Source organism: Natrix helvetica (assembly GCF_964273705.1).
Source record: "Natrix helvetica genome assembly, chromosome: 1".
Lineage (NCBI taxonomy): Eukaryota > Metazoa > Chordata > Lepidosauria > Squamata > Natricidae > Natrix > Natrix helvetica.
This window is the reverse complement of record NC_138548.1, coordinates 311,738,813-311,757,443: the sequence shown is the minus strand read 5'-3', so window position 1 is coordinate 311,757,443 and position 18,631 is coordinate 311,738,813. Positions and strand designations below refer to the sequence as shown.

Below are 18,631 nucleotides of genomic sequence, written 5' to 3'. Positions count from 1 at the left end.
TAGGTATTTATTCATGAAACAAATATACATAGAATGAATAGATTGAGAAGAAAAGGAAGGCCCCAAAACTTGTGTTGATGGAATTGAAAAAACCTCAAAAAGAGAGACATAAGAAATGTAAAGAATAAAAGAGAATTTGTGAAATAATATATGGATATGATAAAAACAAGCATGGTTTACAAAGATAGAAAATGATAGAGAAAAATATTGAATGGTGGTGTTAACTAAAATAAAATTATGTTGTTGTTTTTTAGCTCACAATTTTTTTCCTGGTCTTTTTTATGCATATTGTTGCTGACCCTAAAGGGAATAGTGTGAAGGCTATGTTTGTTTCATATATAGTGTTATGATTTGATTGGAACTAGCTGGGCTCACAAATTTGTAGGACTGCTATACAGGTGTCCCAAGGTCATCGGGTCTCTGCTGCGCATGACTGGGGTGGGGTGCATGCGGGGGACTCTCACGCATGTGTGTGGGGCATGTGTGGGGGTCATGTGCGCATTGCATTTTGTGGGGGTTGGGTGCACTTGCACGCAATTGTGGTGCACACTTTGGCCATTGAGTCCGGAAAAGGTTAGCCATCACTGATGAGTATGGCAATTAAGTGACCTGACTTTGCACCATCTACTGAATCACTGATCCGTTGCTAATGGACAGTTTTGAAACCTGCTTGCTATCCTGGTGATTTGAACCAGTTTGGGCTGAAGGTACCATTAACAGAGAATTCCTCTGAAAGCTGTTTAAAGCCAGGCCCAGACACACAAATAAACCACTTTACATACCATTCAAAACAGACAGTAAAAATGCTAAGAAAACAAAAGACCATAACACATTGTCCAGCAGCCTATATACCCATATAAACAAGGATTAATGCCAGACAACCATCAAGTGGAAAACAAACTACAAGAAGAAAACCACACACCCACACACCCCCATCACTGGCTGGACAAGCTACTGTATATAAACGGAGAAAGTCCACACTCGCTAGCACTGATTATTGTACTTAGGCAATGAAATTTTTGCAAGCAAACTACCAAGCTCAAGGAGTACCAAAGCCTCCACAGTTCTAACCTGAGCTATTCTCTTCTATTGGAATTATATCCTCAATTAAATTCTGTGTATTTTCTGTTTTGCTAGAGAGCATTAGTAACTTTTTTGCCTGGAATCCTAACTGATCTGTCTTTCAAGCCTACTTTCCTCAACCCAGGACCTCCACAGGAGCGGACCTCAACCCCCCAAATTTCCAATTATCATTATCCCTTGGGTAGAACTCTGGAAGTTGAAATCCATATATCTCGGGACATTAGGGAATTAAGGAACGCTGTCCTAAGCTTTTTGCCAACTACACAGCTTTTAAAATAATGAAATATTGATGAGTGATGTTATTTGGTATTCAGCTGTTCTGATACATAGGAAGATCAAACTTTAATGCACATATGAAACAAATCTAGAGTTTGTTTTCAATTTCAAATGTAATTAGTACAAAAAAACAAATTTATTGAGATACGTACTGATAGGCGTTGCTGGTGTTTGCGTGTGTGATTTTTGAGTCATTGTTGATGCCTGGTCACTACCTGGTGTAGTCCTGGTAGTTTTCTTGGCAAGATTTTGGACATAGTTTGCCATTGCCTGCTTCTAGAGTGACTGGCCCAAAGTCACCTAACTGTCTGTGCTTAAGGTGGGACTATAAGTCAGTCTCCTGGTTTCTAGCCTGTCGCCTTAATCACTACACCATCATGTCCAATCTTTGTCTTGCCTGGGCTGCCTTGAGTGAAGAGGAATATTCTAATGTGTAATATAGTAACTATTGGCAAAGATCACATAATAATGTTAAAGTGTACAATCTTGGGCCATATTACCCATCCAGGGCCGCATGTGGCCCATGGGCCACACGTCAGATACGCCTGCATTACCTCAAGCCTTCTTATATTTAGCATATTCATTAAGATGTTTTGTTTCTTGTGCTAAGCTTAAGCGCAAACTAAAAGAATTGCTGCAGTTCTTTTTTCTCTGATCAGACAAAAAGGTGTTGTCAGTTGAAGGAATTAAAAGATGCACTCCATATTTTTTTTCTAAACGTCTCAGTACAATTGCTGAAAACATATGCTTAGCCTGCTGTGAAAATGCTCACCTAGCCAGCAAGACAATTGCCTGTATTATACAAAAACTATTTCAGCATTTGCTTTCTGAATAATTATGATGCATTCACTAATTGATAGGTTCAACATTTATTATTTTGTTGCTGTTTTATTATTAGCATTAAATGAGATGGTAATGATAATTCCTTCCGGTTGCCAATTGTTCTTGTGGAAAGTAAAGAAACTGATCGGCAACCCTTGCAAGTACTTCCTCCACCACTGCTGTTTGACATAAGAGGAATATACCCCAAGAAAAAGACACCTACCGTAGCTCAAATTGTCCTCAAAGAACATGGTCTACCCTGTGAGGAATCCGAGTGGAGAACCTTTTCTTACCGAGTCCTTTAAGCACACAGTGTAAATGCTCTGTGTACTTTGCACCAAACTGCCAGCCACTGTTATCTCAAAGTACTTAAAACATTGGAATCAGGGTTCAGTAAAAGGAGGTGACAATTCTTACTTGTTTGCAAGAGCATACATGGTATTATTTCCATAGCAGAGTATCTTAGCGAGCCTGACCAGTTGCTCAAGGGAAAAAATGAAATCCAATTCCCATTACAAGTCATCAATTGGATTGATGACACTTTTAAAGTTGCTTTTCTGATATGGTCTCTTTTCACCTGAAATTCCTGAATCTAATCAGCAAGGCTGATTCCGTACCCAACAGGAGGTAGTGAATCAAATTTGGTTATATACTGCAGTCTTCCCCAGTCTGACAACTTGAGGACTAAAACTATCATTTTTAATATTGCACAGCCCTTTTGTACTGGTTATCTTTTATACTCTGGTACTTAAAAAAAAATTAAAACAGAATTAAAAACAGAAATAAAAGAACAAGGGACAACTGTACAGATCACCTAAAGTTTCAAATGTAATGAATGTAGAAATATGTCCATTTTATAGATATCAAACTCCAGCTATTGCACTGATGTTAGTTAAACTGTCCTCTAAGTATTCCACTAAAGTATTCGGAAATATGGATGGGACCACAGAAAAAGCATTCTGTAGCTTCTTTAGACCAAAGGCTACAGATCAAACACTGCAGTCTGATGTGTGGGCTGAGAGGTAGGAGAAAATATCTGTGATGGGCCTAACAAAGTCAGTAAACACACTTGATTCAATGAGGTACTGTATACTTTTATTTGATTAGCACATTCAGATTTTTGCACCATAATATCATCAGTAGAGGAATCTTACATAGAACAGAAAAAAATTCTGCAGTGATATGTACATTCAATATTTTGAAAATACAACAGTGTTAAATAGCGATAGCACCATATATACGTATACCAAGGTTGCTCTCTTTGGCCAACGTTTTTTGCTTTCTTAAGCACGTTGGTGAGAAGAAAATAGACTTGATGCATATTAGTTTATTGTACTTTTCTTGGACTTATTATCCACATTTGGGGTAGAATTGCTGCACTTTAATAATGCAAATGAGTAGATAATTCTTGTTTAATCTTTAAGGTACCACAGGTGAGACACCAGTTTTGCAAGAGGCTAAATGAATTACCCTTCTGATACAGTCCTGATGACATTCGGGATGGCAGGTAAGGTTCTACAGAACATTTCTGAGCTTTCTATGCAGAAATCTGTAGAAACACTCTTTGCCATCTCGAGGTAAAATCCACACATTTATGCCTTTCCGAAGAAGGAAGAGTGACTCTAGATCCGTGATGGTGAACCTCTGGCATGCAGTGCCCGCTCTGATGGCACACAAACCATTACCCAAGTTCAGCTGCACCGTGGATGCGTGTGCACCTCCCACAAGCCATCTGCCTTTGGAACTCTGTTGCACACGTGGGGGGGGAGAGAGCACATGCGGAAGGGCATGTGCACATATGCAGGGATGGGTGCATGTGGGGACCATGCGTGTACACACAGCAGGTGGGATGTTTGCGGGGGGGGCGCATTGCATTTTGGGGGTTCGCATGCTTTGGGCACTTGGTTCGGAAAAAGTTAGCCATCACTGCTCTAGGTTAAGGCTGAGAAGGCATTGTTCTAGAGGCATCAAATTTTAGGAGACCCCAAAATTGAAAAGACTTCTAAAAAAACAAAATAAAAAAAGCTTAAAAGCGGTAACCGCTCACATTGTGAGTCACCGTGTTTGCTTGAGGATTAAATATAGTTCTGCAGTAAATAAGATGACAATGCCAATTTAATCCTCAAGCAAAAAATTGTCTGGGGCTCGAAAATCTAAACAAAGAAAGAAGTAAGAGGATGCCTTTTTGAAATTCCTAACAACCAGATGGTGGTCCAGACCATAGGGGGCGCCAGAGTAGAATTTTGCCTAAGGCACCAAAATGTCTAGAAGTGGCCCTGAAAAGAGGGGAAAGAAGCAATAGACCAAGGGGTAGTCCTCAACTTATAACTGTTTGTTTAGTTATAGTTCAAAGTTACAACGGCACTGGAAAAAGTGACATGACTATTTTTCAGTTACGACCATTGCAGCATCCCCATGGTCACGTGATCAACATTCAGACTCTTGAAAATTGCCTCTGATTTATGACGGTCCCAGTGTCCTGGGATCATGTGATCCCCTTTTGCAACCTTCTGTCAAACAAGTCATTAGGGAAGTCAGACTCACTTAACAACCATGTTACTATCTTAACGACCACAGTGATTCCCTTCACAACTGTGGCAAGAGAGGTCATCAAATGGGGTAAAATTCACTTAACAGATATCTCACTTAACAGAAATTTTGGTTTCAATCGTGGTCGTAAGTCAAGGACTGCCTATAGATACTGGCAATTCAAAGTAAGTTCAATTGTAAGGAAAAAAAAAAGGAAAACAATCGTGCTTTTTAATAACTACCTAGTGCAGCCCTATATAGAACAGCTGTGGTTGTCCTAGAGCTCCAAGTATTTCAAAAGACATTGGAACATAATATTCTCCAAGGGATTCTTTGTCAATGGATATGGTGATCTACCTTAGCTTCAATTAATTTAGTAAAATATTAGGCACATTCACAGGATGAAGCAATTCTTAAGTCATATAGTTGAACTTCTACTGCTCCTGGAAATGGACAATTATTTTTTCTCAATGTTCAAATTTAATTTTTCAGTTATTTTTCACAATACAAACTATATATGAATCTTTGCAACTTTGAATTCTGCCAGCCTTGCCACCATTTTAATCCATGGAGTTTGGACACAAAGCAATTCAGAATTAAATCCAACCAGCTGACATTATTTTGTTCAAGAGTTGAAAATTTAAGGTATTCAAGTACTCTAAAGGCTTGAAAACTGATGGCAGGGAAAAGAAAATGCTTTGGGGAAAGATATTCCATTCCGTGACAATTTTATTTTTGACATCTCAGGCTCAGAAAAAACCTGGCATTCCCCAAACTTTATTTATTAACAATAAGAATCATAAGTTATGGGGAAAAACAGTTTGGGGGAGTGCTCCTTAATAATTTCTGCTCATAATGAAATCAATTTATGGAACGAACTCTAGCACTTCCCGTGAATCAAAAATCTTTTGTATCTTTATGACTGGAAAGACATTTTAGCCTCTCAGGATTAGCCTGGGTGATACTGTCCAGTGGGCTTCTTATTAATCTACTCCTAGAGGAATAATATATAGATTCATAAACCTGCAAGCTGCAGGCAGAATCAGAATTTGGTCAGGCCACAATACATTCCACGTGTCATTAGTTAACCAGTATCAAATAAGTTAAAGAACTCTAATTTAAAAATATGTCTTTTCTTTACATTATACATAATAGATGGTAGGCATATATTTCCCATTTGATTAAACAAAGCACCTTAATTTAAAAAATAATAAATCAAGAGCAACAAAACTATTGTTAAAAAAAAAAGAATAGCACCATTTCTCTGCTCCAGCTGAAGCAGCCCACACACAAACGATCTACGCGTACACACATACACAGTCCTATGGACATATGCAGCCACAAGGAACTGTGTTGCAGGCAGTACGAATGGCAGCAAGGAGATTCTCAGGTCACAGGCCACTGCCAGGTGTATAAGTAATGCGTGATAAGAATGGCAGGGAGTCCAAACGGCTGCAACTCTTCTTTTCTTTAGACAGTACATCAGTTCTCCAAACTCACTTCAGCGTTTATATCGTTTTGTTTCTATCCACTGTGCTATTAACTGCCAAAAGAGAGAGAGAGATGATGATGAAACATCATGGAAAACTACAATATTTAGAATTATTAAAGGTGTGAAGATTAGGCACTTCATGGGATGCTTTGTCAGCTCCTACCTGTATCGGCCTGGGGCTTGCAGTAAAGCTCACAGTCCTCTTTGGAGTTGAAGCGGTTGGAATTTCCTCCACAGCCACTGTAGATAAAGGGCCGACATTCCAATACTCTCTGGTTATAGTACCATTTTAGGGTGAATCTGCTGCACGTGCCTTCTTCCAGATGCAAAGTGCACAGGTCAGCTGAGAAAAAAATAACAGTGAGGATGCAACAAGCCAAGGCATATGCAACAGTGCTACTTTAGGCATTACGCGTAGCTGCAATTCAACAGGAATCGGCCCCTTTTCACTAAAATGCTCTAGATCGGGAGTGTCAAACTCATGAACCACGGCCCGGATGCAGCCCACATGGTGTTTAGATCCTGCCCGTTGGGCCACCCTGGAAACAGTGAAGGCCTGGCTTGCGGTGCCTCTGACTGTGAAAACGGGCTTTTGAGCTCCGTTTTTGGTTGCAATGGCCTTCTGCAACCCTCTGCCAGTGAAAACGGATCTCGGGAAGGCTGCATTTTCACTGGCAGAGCACAGGCGCCGACACGAGTGACATTGAGCTGGCTACGCCCACCCGGGCCTCTCGAGGTCAAACACAACCCTGATGTGGCCCTCAATGAAATTGAGTTTGACATCCCTGTCTAGATATAGTTGTACTGATGTTACAAGAATTGGCTGGAAAGAACACAAAGTGCTGGTAGTTACACCCAGTGATACTTTGTGTACGTCCATTCAGCTATGTCAACTTTAAGACCAATGCTAAGCAGTAGAAGTCTAAAGTTAATAAACTTTAGATATCCCAGTTTAGAGCAGTCTTTACATATTATCTAGATTTTCCTTCTCAAGAAAGAAACTATACAGTTTAATCAATTTACTGGTAATGGGGGTTGCTTCTAATGGCACTGGTACAGAATTAAAGTTCCTAGTAAGTAGACAACACCATCAGCTTCTTATTATTATCTTTTTGAAAAAAAGATCCAAGATTGCCAGCTAGTGTGTAAAGGACTTGGGTTAAGCAATAGGCCTTCTCTTAATTGGCTCCAGGCTTTCCCCAGAAAGGGACCTTCCCAACTTGCATACAGTATTATAACACTGGTTTACATTTTTTAAAAATAAATAAATATTCTTGTTATTTTGTTTTTCTGCTTTCGTTGAAAACCAGTCCGAGTTTTGCAATGAAGATAATCTAGAAATATTGTAAAATAACTACATACATATGTAAAAGGAATAGCTTATAACAAAATTATCCTTTGTGTAAAAACCCTGATTGAGCATCACTCCTTTTAACCACATGGAAGCATCTGTCTCCGGAATTGCGAACCTATGGCACACATGCCAGCAGTAGCACGCAGAGCCATCTCTCCAGGCATGTGAGCTGTTGCCCATTGCTCTTCTGGGTTCCGGCATGCTGGCCAGCTGGTCTTCACACGCGCGGGAGTGATGGAAACCGTAAGAGCAGTCGCCTGGTGCACGTGCGTGTGCTGGGAAGATGATCTTCAGGTTTCTTGTGCGCGCATACACACAGGCCAGCTGGTCTTTGCACACGCATGCATGCCAGAAACCAGAAGACCAGGTGGCCGGTGCGCATGCACGTCAGAAACAGGAAGATCATTTTCCTGGTGAGCGCATGCGAACCGGCCAACTGGTCTTTGCGTGTGCATGCGTGCCAGAAACCGGAAAGACCAGGTGGCTGGTAAGCATGCACATGCCGGAAACTGGAAGAGGAGCCACCCAGCATGCGCATGTTCACCAGGCTGTTACTCTTCCGCTTTCTTGCACGCATGCACGCAGGCACTCCTGTTTCGGCACTCGGTGCCAAAAAGGTTCGCCAACACTGATCTATCGAATTCTCCTCCTTGTAAGAGTATGCACATGGTTTTTCGTGGCCTATCCATGGGATTCTGTTTTGAACTTCTTCCAGTCTAAACCAGAATGTCTAAAGCAGGCCTGTCAAACTGGCGGCCTGTAGGCTGATACGGCCCACAGAGGCCACACCCACCCCGGCTCTGTAAAGGCAAAAGATGTCGCAATACATCACAATCCTGCGCATGATGCAATCGAATTTGACACACCTGGCCTAAAGTGCTTGATGTGTCTCAGATTTGATCTGCCTATCTTTTTCAAATTCAGCCAAAGCCAGCAAGGTAGGGTAGATTTAAAGCCACTACTTATTTCATAGAGATTTAAAGCCACTACTTATTTCATAGAGGTTACCATGTACTCTATGAATAATTGCATGATTTTTAATCACTTCCACAAGTTTCAAAAGGATTCCAAACTTTCACTATCCACAGGCATGTCCTTCAAACACACACCAGAGACTGATGTAACTCACCATCCCTCAACATAGGACTCTCAGTCCCGTCTGCTATCAGGCCCTCTTCATAGTCTTCCTCTGTGTAGATATACTCATACTCAGGCCTATTTGCTTTCAATATGTTTCGTTCCTGGCTCCCTACAAAACAGAGAAGGTTGATTCAAAAAAATCTCAGGTAAGGAAGTCTTGATGAGAAAGAAGGATCAACAAATATATTGAGTCCATGAGGTAGGGCACTCTTAGAACTGTATTCCTAGAAACGACAATTGATTGATTTATGAAGATATTAAATTTCTAAGCCGCCTAATTCCAAAATGAGTTTACAGATTAAAGCACAAAGGGGCATAAAGAAGACATATTGTTCATATCATTTCTTTAGTAATGAGTAATTTAGTAATGCAACAGATAAAACATAACAAATAATATGTCAAAAGCAATAATATAAAATCAAAAAGAAACATAAAAATTCAGAAAAAAATAGGCATCAAGCCAATTGAAATTTTCAGTATTGCCCATTTTACTGTATTATGAGCTTCTGAGTGATTTTCAAAGGCACTTCCAGATAATTCTAGGGCACTATAAATTATGAACGTCAATTAGCTTGATGGCTATTTTTTACTGCATTTTTATGTTACTGTATTTGACATATTATTTGTTATATTTTATCTGGTGCATTACTAAATTACTCATTACTAAAAAAAATGAATTGAGCAATATTACATTACTGCTACTTATTCTTATTTCCCCAGGCTTTTATCTATAGAATAGTATATGCAATCCCTCTTCCTTTTCATAAGCTATTATAGCAATAGCACTTAGACTTATACAATGCTTCATAGTGCTTTATAGCACTCTCTAAACAGTTTACAGAGTCAGCATTGTGTCCCCAATAATCTGGGTCCTCATTTTGTTCCAAATAAAACAAAGCTAATCATATCCTTCCTCTTGTTTCCAAGAGAACAATAGATTGTCAATCTGATAATGCATGGCTTGCAAAGTACACCCTACTTTGGAATTCCAAAGTGGACTGAAAGGAAAGGTGAAAATACTTAATTCTTGCAAGGAAAGTGTGACAGCAAACATTGTATGCATAATAACATCAAGAAGCCTACAATGTGTGCCAGAAAAAAAGGAAAAAATACTAAGATCTGTATTTTATCTGTTTTGATTGTACGCCGCCCCGAGTCCTTCGGGAGAGGGTTGCGGCTAATCAAATAAAATTATTATTATTATTATTATTATTATTATTATTATTATTATTATTATTATGATGATGATGAAACAAGACTCACCTTCCTCTTCCTCAGCATGGGACAGTTTAAGCACAGGGATTATTTGAGCTTTAACAGATGGGTATGGGTGGGTGGATGGATCATTGGGGAGATTACCTGGGGAAGAAGAAGCCACAATGCAAAACTAAGTAGGCACATAACTGCCATAAAAATAATTGGCACATATTTGACCTCCCCACCTCAAGAGAAGAAGCTTCAAGCTTCCAGGTTCAAGAACCTTCAGAAAACATATCGCCCTTTGAACTTTTCTATAAAAGTTAGTCAGTAATAATTATGTACGTAGAGACGAGAGAGTTCTCAAATAAAGCTGATGTAATCTATATATATATATAAATGGTTGTGTGTATGTATGTTCTAGCATAACTCTGGAACGCCTCAAGAAATTTTAACCAAACCAAACAGATGACTTACTCTTTGGAAACCAATACTGTGGGAGTAAGACATCCCTAAAACCCCTCGGGGTTTGTGTTCTGTTAAGATACAGCCTGTTGTGTCTTAAAATAGCTTCTACTGTAGTGCCGTAAAATGAATTCTACTGTGCAGGGCAGTGCAGCACAATGGAGTTGCTATGGTAACGGATTCACAGTACTCCACAAGTGGTCTCCCTCTGGTAAGGGAGAAAACCCAACATTAGAAATTACGTTTGGTCCAGACATTGGTCCAGACATTTTCCCCCTATAAATAAATACCCAGGCTAGTCAGTAATACAAAAAGCATATCCTGGATATTAGAACAGTCTTTATGGATTAATTTTAAACTACCTGTCTTTGAATGGAAAAATTTTGGATACAGGCAAATTTGAGTGGCTAAAAACACTATACTAATGCACAATGTAGGCCTCTTGGTTAGTACAATTGGAATGTTTTAAAGTTAGTGAAACAAATAAGCACAACACACTTATTCTCCAAGGTTTGCATCTGTTGTCATTACTGATTGAAAGAATACTGATTTCATGCATAATCATAGGTGCTAAATATTTGTGAATAGTTCACATCTTCCTATAAAGTAGATAGGCTCCCTCTGCTTTCTAAGCCATTCCTGCTGTTAGAGATCCGAAAGTTTACAGAGTTATTTTTTCTTCTGCTTCCTGCATGCATTTCTCATACACTGTTCGTTTCCTTCCTTCCTTCCTTCCTTCCTTCCCCCAGAGATTCATTGCCAATTTTTCTAATCTGATAATTACGGTAATTCACCAGATGCAATGTTGCATTTCAAACTACAAAATTACGAATTTCAATTCTTTTGTCACCAAACTAAGTTTAAAGTAAAAGACTTGGAAATGGAAATGCGAATCTTTGTGGAGCACTGAAAAAGGAGAGTGAGCAAGAAGATCTGAAATCCGGAGCAAAAAAGTAGCAAGGGTAGGATGGTTACTTAACCTTCTTTCAGTTGTAACTTCCCCTTAATTACCACTATCTACTATTGTCTTTTATGTGCACTTTCTTGCCATGGTAGGATAGAGGGCAGGATAAAGTGGCATTCCTACTCTTCTATTTCACTCCTCACAATAATCATAATACTTTTCAAATGTTTGGTAAAGAGCAGGGTCTCTCAAACATCTGTTTTAATCTTGAAAACATATAACAGTTTCTAGTTCCTCTTTCTAAAACAAGTTTGCCTGACTGCTTCAGAGTATTTTGCTGAATGAGAGCTTTAAAATAGCTAAACAAACAAATAAATAGTAAATATGAAAGACAGGATGGAACATTTTTCTAGGCAAATATGCTTTGCTCAAATGAAAGAAAAAAAATCAGCATGGGTTGGATGCCAAGACTCAACAGCATTGCTATGATAGAGAAAGGAAGCCATCCAGGGTATGTTTACTTTCTCATCTCAATCTGTTGAATCTATATTCCTCAAATGTTTTACATATCTGGTATATTTAGGAGTGATATATTGAATACCTCTTTATTAATGTCTCAGATTACAAGTACTACTAAAGGAAGACAATTAGAAAATACTTACGCCGTTCAGAAACAGAGAACTGGCTTCCACAAGCTGAAATGAAAAACAGAGAAACAATCCATTCAACAGGACACCCATTTTGTGATAAGAGACCATCTGGCAGTTTTTAAACAGAAATACAATTCTAGGTGGGACATAAGGGTCACTATTTTTTTCACAGGAATTTCGGGGAAGCTGGAGTTTTGTTGAAATTTTAATGCCTCAACTTTTTATAACCAGGATGATACAGTAGATGTCCTGTTATCTTCTTTCAGGTCTAACTTGCATCCTATTGCTTAAATCAGTGTTTCTCAATGCTAGCAACATTAAGACGTGTGGACTTCAACTTCATGTTGGCTGAGGAATTTTGAGAGTTGAAGTTCACACTTCTTAAAGTTGTTGAAGTTAAGAAACACTAGGTTAGACTGACACAATTAGGGATTTCAGTAGTTTTTCAGTTCATGTTGTGGCTTCTTTTGATTTAACAGATTAACAGAGTTGGAAGGAACCTTGCAAGTCATCTAGTCCAACCCCCTGCCCAAGCAGGAGACCCTACATCTGCCTCTACCTAGGATTGAACTCACAACTTCCTGATTGTGAGGTGAGAGCTCCACCTCTAGGCCACAGCCGACTTTGATTTGTGCAGTTTAGGTTCTCAATAATTTGCTCTTTCTCCATAATGGTTAGGGCACAAAAAAAAAGAACTTAGCTGAAGAAAGGAGCTGATGTTGCAACGATACGGACGTGCGATCTCGGAGTTCCGAGATCGCAGCCGATACTTTTACTGCTGGGTAGTCCATCTGTACCTAAACCATCCCAAAGAGATGGTGACAGGGAAGAGTATGTCTTGCTGATCTCAGGGACATTGCAAAGTCCCTGATTGATCCAAGAGAATCTCTTCTAGCCGGCGATAGAAGCGCAGCCCCAAGCTGCTGAAGTCAGGACAGCTCCACAACAGGGGAAAGTGAAAGAAAAAGTGTGTCCATCTGGTGAGGAAATTTTATTTTTACAAAAGAGACTGCCCAAAAAAGATTAAAACCAAATCAAACTTGTAAAGAAAAGAAAAGAAAATAAGCGCCGAATTTAAGCTATTGTGGACAGTGTGTTATCCTTTTTTAAAAAATGTCTTCTATGGATGGAAGTTTTGCAAACACTTCCTACTTTTTAAAGTGAAAGTATTGGCTTTTCTTCTACTACTTTTTTTTAATCTATGGATTAAATCTTTTTTTTTTTTCACAATACTGGCTTGGATGGGGTTTTTTCCTTTTATTTTGTTCTATTTAAGAGCCTTGTTTCTTTTAAGCTTGGAATATAAAGAAGATATAAAAGGAAATATTCTGGAAATATTTTTCTCTCTCTTTTCTTTGATCATTTTGACCTTGCACTTCAAAGGTTTTAGCTTGCAAAGAGATAAGATGGGTTGTTTATGCAGGTGCCCTTTGGATGTCTCTTTGGCAGGGAGAGAGAAGTGAAAAACAAAGCTTTGTTTTACAACTAGAGTGGCAGTGTTTATAAATTAGACAATGATACAGTACCAAGAAGAAACAATAACATTACAACAGATTATATTTGAAATTCAAAAATTATTAGAAACATCAGAGAGAATTGAGAAGAAATTGGAAAATATAGATGGTAATATAGCAAAATTTGATGAAGATAGCCAGCTAATGGAAAAAATGGAGGTTAGAGTCTCAAAAACCCAAGGGAAAAATGAACAAAGAGGCAAGAAAACTGTGGATATTGATAGTGATCTGTGCATGGTTGGAAATGGAAAGAATGGAACATGGAAAGGAGCTCTACCCCAGATTTCAAGGTGTAGAAGGAGAAAAAAGAGAAGAATTGAAGGATTTAAGGAGAGGAACTTTGACAAAAGCACTACTGATAACCAAAGATAAGCTGATTAAAGAAGCTGATGGAGGGTTTCGAGAATTTATAAGACATGCAACAAGCAACAAGGTGCGAAGAGAAGTCCACACAAAGTTGATTAAGGAAATAGCCAGAAGATTAATATAAGGCAAAAGAAATAAGACTGTACTACTACTGGAAAGACACAGGTTGAGACATGAAAACTATTAACAAAATACTAGCTAAATAGTTAAAATTAGAGCATTATGTTAAAAATGAAGTGATAATGGATATAGCTAGATAGATAATTGATAATTATATAATGTATACATATGTATTGGTTTGACAAGAGAAAATTTGATATAAATTTTTAAATGGTGACCATGAAAGGAAGTTTATAATTTTTTTTATGTATGAAAGCCTACAATATTGAAATTGGATTGATCATGGATATAGTTAGATAAATAATTGATAATGATATAATGTATACATATATATTGGTTCAACAAAAGGAAATTTGGTATAAATTTTAAATAGTGACCATGAAAGGAAGTTTTGAAACTTAGTTATGTATGAAAGTCTATAATATTGAAATTGGATATAAATTGTAACCAGTGATTAAGAAAGAAGGTTTAGAAACTTTGTAATCAAACATAATTAATTTTTATTTAGAACGTTTCACAAAGATAGAATGTTGTTGGATGATATTGAAAATAGACAATGGAATGCCATTATGTGGTTTTGCTTTGAATTTTGGAATATTTGTTATAAAGGGATGTTAAAACAACTATAGTCATATGAAGGATGAGGTATGATGATAGTAATATATATATAAATATATTTGATGTAAAATATATAATTTGATATGGATTATAGGTGATGACTGTGGAAGGGATGCACGAAAGTTCTTTGTAACCAATTGACACACTTTTTATAATTTGTAATGGAATATGTTTTTATGGTGTTTGTTGTGTCTTGTTTGTTTGTGTCTATTCAAAAAAAATTAACTAAAAAAAAGAACTTAGCTATAGATAGATTTTAGTAACTTAGATTTTCCTATCACAATGTTAGTTCCTGAATAACGTTCACACAATTATCAGCCTCAACAATATTTTCTTACATGTTACACTTTGAGTATTTCTCTTTAAAAACATTGTTCGTCCTGCGAAAAACATGTTTGACTTCCCAAACTATTTTCCCTATGGAAATTGTCTCTAGCTGCTTCTTGTATGACAAACAAGGCAGAAGTAGTAGACATTTTTTCCCCTCAAAAACATCTACCTATGGGACAGGACTTTGAAAAGCTCTGGAGTAAACTGTATATGACATTCAAAATCCTCCCCACTGTTGCAAACGTATCTGCAATTTCCCCAGTAAGCACACATCCAGTTAAAAAAAGATAAAATAGATCCTAATCCCAGATTTCTAACCTACTGAGTGATTTGGATCAAACAACACATTGCTAAATAGAGCATATGAAAAACACCAGGCATAGCAGTCCCATTGAATAACCATGCTTCAGCCCCATCCAGGGCAGATATCAGTTGAATTGTTTACAAGAAAATGAGACTATGGATATGAAGAGTCTAGAGGGAAAATGGCAGGATTGAAGGGTCCAATTAGCCTTACTTACCACAATGTTGACTCATCTCTTGCCTGACAAATTGTCGGACTTCTTCTTCCTGCAAAAAAGCACAAAGCAAATAATACGGAACTAATTGCTATTCATTCATTCATTCATTCATTCATTCATTCATTCATTCATTTAGTGCACAGTTATCCCACCCACAATCCAAATGGATTCTCAGCAGTTAATTCTAAAGCAATAATGTTTTATTTATTAGATTTATAGTTTAATATTACTTTACTTTATGACTATTTATCTATTATACATATTGTGCACTATTACTCAGGCAGCTTAGAAATATCAATAAAAACTGCAAAAACCCATAAAAACATAATAAAAACTCCCACTATCCTCCTAAACAATACTCCCCTCCCCCATCAATATATAATTTTACTAAGCTCCAGCCTTCCTGTAGCACAAAGCGTGTGGGAAGAACCAGTTCTTTAATGCTTTCCAGAAGGAGAGGAGGGTTGGGGGTCTGCTGAATCTCAAGGGAAAGGGTATTTCAAAGGGCAGGGTCTGCTCTGAAGGCAGGACTGTGTCTAGGCCTCCCATAAATGTGGGAAATAATCCTTTCCATTTTCTTCATCAAATCCTTCCAAAGCAGCACCCAGGTCAAAGCAAAATACAAAAGAGAGTCTTCTAAAAATCTGAAATGTGAGCGAACAAGTTCAGTGCTTAATTAAATGTAATTTTTGGTAAAGGAAAAACAAACTCTGCTGCTGCAGCCACCTAAAATGAATTTAGGAATACACAAATCCCAATCCTGTCTCAGGATTCTGATTCAGAATGTTACTAGGCTTCAGTTTCATTCACTAGTAGAAAGCTGGCAAAAACGATAAACAAATGTCCTCAGGCCAATGTATTGGAAAGGCCTTTTCCCTCACCGTCATGCCAGGTATTCCTTTTTCTCCTCTTAAGCCATCAAGCCCTGGACTTCCCTGTCAACATGCAAACAAACAACCAAAGTTATTAAATCAAAGCATTTGGAGCTGAAAAATATGCTCATTGGAAGAATATCTGAGATACACATTCTCATTTATTTAAAAAATGTATATGGTTTCTAAGTAAAATTGGATAACAACAAAAGCAAATGAGCTTGGCATCATTCCGATTTAGGCTGGTTTCACACAAAAGGCTAGGCCATGGATTATTAAATAAATCAAAATAGGTTTAAATAACATGCCCAACTATAGTACATCTGTTGTCAAACTGAATGGCCATCAATGAATATGTGAACCTAAGAGTTTCTCAATCTATTCGGGACAGTCAAATTTCACAATTGTATATATAGCATAGCCAGGACATATTTGGAGATATATTCAAGAATATCTAAGTAGCTGTTGAGTTAGAGTGTGCTCATACCCCTCTTAATTCAGAAATAGGGATGGAGGGAGAGGGAAAGCATTCCGGTAAGTAAAGATAGTTCATCATCATAATGTATTTACAAACCTGTTCTCCCCTTTCTCCAGTTGTGCCTGGTGGTCCTGGAGCTCCTACAACTCTCTCACCTGCGGGGCCTCTTTCACCCTGTAAGAGGAAACCAAACACATCAATTATGTCATCACATAGGACCCCTCAAAGTGGAGTCATTTCATAGGGCCAGACACCCCTTCTAGCCCTTCGTTACTTTCTCCCTCCATCCCTTCCAGAAATGGTATTTTGAAGAGGTACATCTTATCAACCTGTACCACCATGCACCACTCATGTTGAATAATGCTAATGATGTTAGTGATGATATATCATTTATATATTTTGTTTAAATTTAGGCTTTATTGCTTTCAAAACAGCGATCTGCCTTGTTTTTATTTCTTGGAAGAAATGGAAAAGAAGAAAAAAAATTAAGGAAAATAGATTTAAAGTTAAGGACTGCTACTTTTTAAAAAGAACTGAGATTAGTATGTCATTTGTCTTTGTGTGGAATTGGTTCATAAGTTCAAAGTGCTCTGTTCATAGTTCATAGCACCTGTCAAGGAGCAGGTGACAGCTGTGGCCCACATGGCTTTGGAGTTATGTCTGGTGCACCAGTTATAAGCAGTTCTAAACTGGGCGGGGGGGGGGGCTCTTCCCAGTTCCCTATAGCTGCTCATGTCTCAATCATCTCCCATTTGGATGACTCCGGTTCACCCTATGCAGGCTATCCCTGAAGATCCCTTGGAAGCCTCATCTGCAATGGCTCAAGCATTGATGGTCATCTACGTAGCACAGGGGTGTTAAACTGGTGGCCCATGGGCCAGATATATCCTGCACAGGCCATGCCCACCCCAGCTCTGTGAAGGGAAAAACATTGCGAAACGTGACAGCAATGTGATGTCACCAATTTGACACCCGGGATGCAGCACCTATACATTGAGAGCTGCACTTTGCCCAGGATATTATTAGTCAAGAGCCTAAGAATCTACCTCCTACTAAAGATTGGCATAGAACAAGCTACTAAAGGTTGGACTTGAGTGTTAGTTGGATAGCGTCCACCCCTAAGGTGGAAAGGAATGAGCAAAAGAAAGAAAGAGGAAAAGGCAAAATGCAGTCTAGCCATACTGTTCTTTTGTTGAGATTAAAATGCAATCATTTGATTATAAGAAGTACCAGGACACAATAGCTTATATTAGGCAATTCTGCAAAGGTAATCTATAAGAGCGATTCTCAAGCTTAGCAATTTTAAGATGCATGGACTTCAAATGGCAGAATTCCCTAACCAGCCATTCTGGCTGGGGAATTTTGGAAGTTGAAGTCCACACTCTTAAAGTTGCCAAGGTTGGGAAACCTTGACCTAGAGTTTTGACAATAACAATCAAACCGTCCAATGTTGAATACTTACTTTCTGCCCTTGAATTCCTTCTGGGCCTTTGGGGCCAACGTTGCCAGGTGGACCAGGAGGACCAGGGGGTCCATCATTCCCTACAGGTCCTGGGGAACCTATAATCCCTGGAGTACCCTATCAATAGAGATTTGAAGAATTCTTACATAGAGATTTCACTTGCAAAGAAATTTAACTATCCTGCTTCTGCATGGATCAATATTCTGCTAACTAGGTTACAATGTAGGAGTTTGTATAGAATTAGAATAGAATTTATTTTTGAACATCTGATTAATTTTTGCAGAATGGAGTAATTCACTCTTGTTAAAATTGTTTATAAATATTTAAAAACAACACGTCTTTTTATTATATCATATTTTTTGCAAAAATTATTTGAGTGCAACTGTTCAAGATAATTTTGGCTTTTATCAATCCTGTTGAATGTTTCTGATTTCAGCA

General features: G+C 38.2%; 1 protein-coding gene across 3 annotated transcripts in view; it reads right to left on the bottom strand.

Annotated features, from left to right (window-relative positions):
• Window positions 1-3,260: 3,260 nt before the first annotated feature.
• The window catches only part of COL7A1 (collagen type VII alpha 1 chain), a 152,750-nt gene continuing 137,379 nt past the window's right edge, over window positions 3,261-18,631 (bottom strand). For all 3 annotated transcript variants that reach the window (XM_081938128.1, XM_081938129.1, XM_081938130.1), the window contains exons 113-121: window positions 18,194-18,310; window positions 16,828-16,905; window positions 16,263-16,316; window positions 15,382-15,430; window positions 11,925-11,957; window positions 9,960-10,055; window positions 8,686-8,805; window positions 6,366-6,545; window positions 3,261-6,253 (exon numbers count right to left, since the gene is read on the bottom strand). In XM_081938128.1, the coding sequence (XP_081794254.1) occupies window positions 6,219-6,253; window positions 6,366-6,545; window positions 8,686-8,805; window positions 9,960-10,055; window positions 11,925-11,957; window positions 15,382-15,430; window positions 16,263-16,316; window positions 16,828-16,905; window positions 18,194-18,310 (762 nt within the window). In that variant the 3' untranslated portion in view covers window positions 3,261-6,218. The remainder of the gene's footprint in view (window positions 6,254-6,365; window positions 6,546-8,685; window positions 8,806-9,959; window positions 10,056-11,924; window positions 11,958-15,381; window positions 15,431-16,262; window positions 16,317-16,827; window positions 16,906-18,193; window positions 18,311-18,631) is intronic.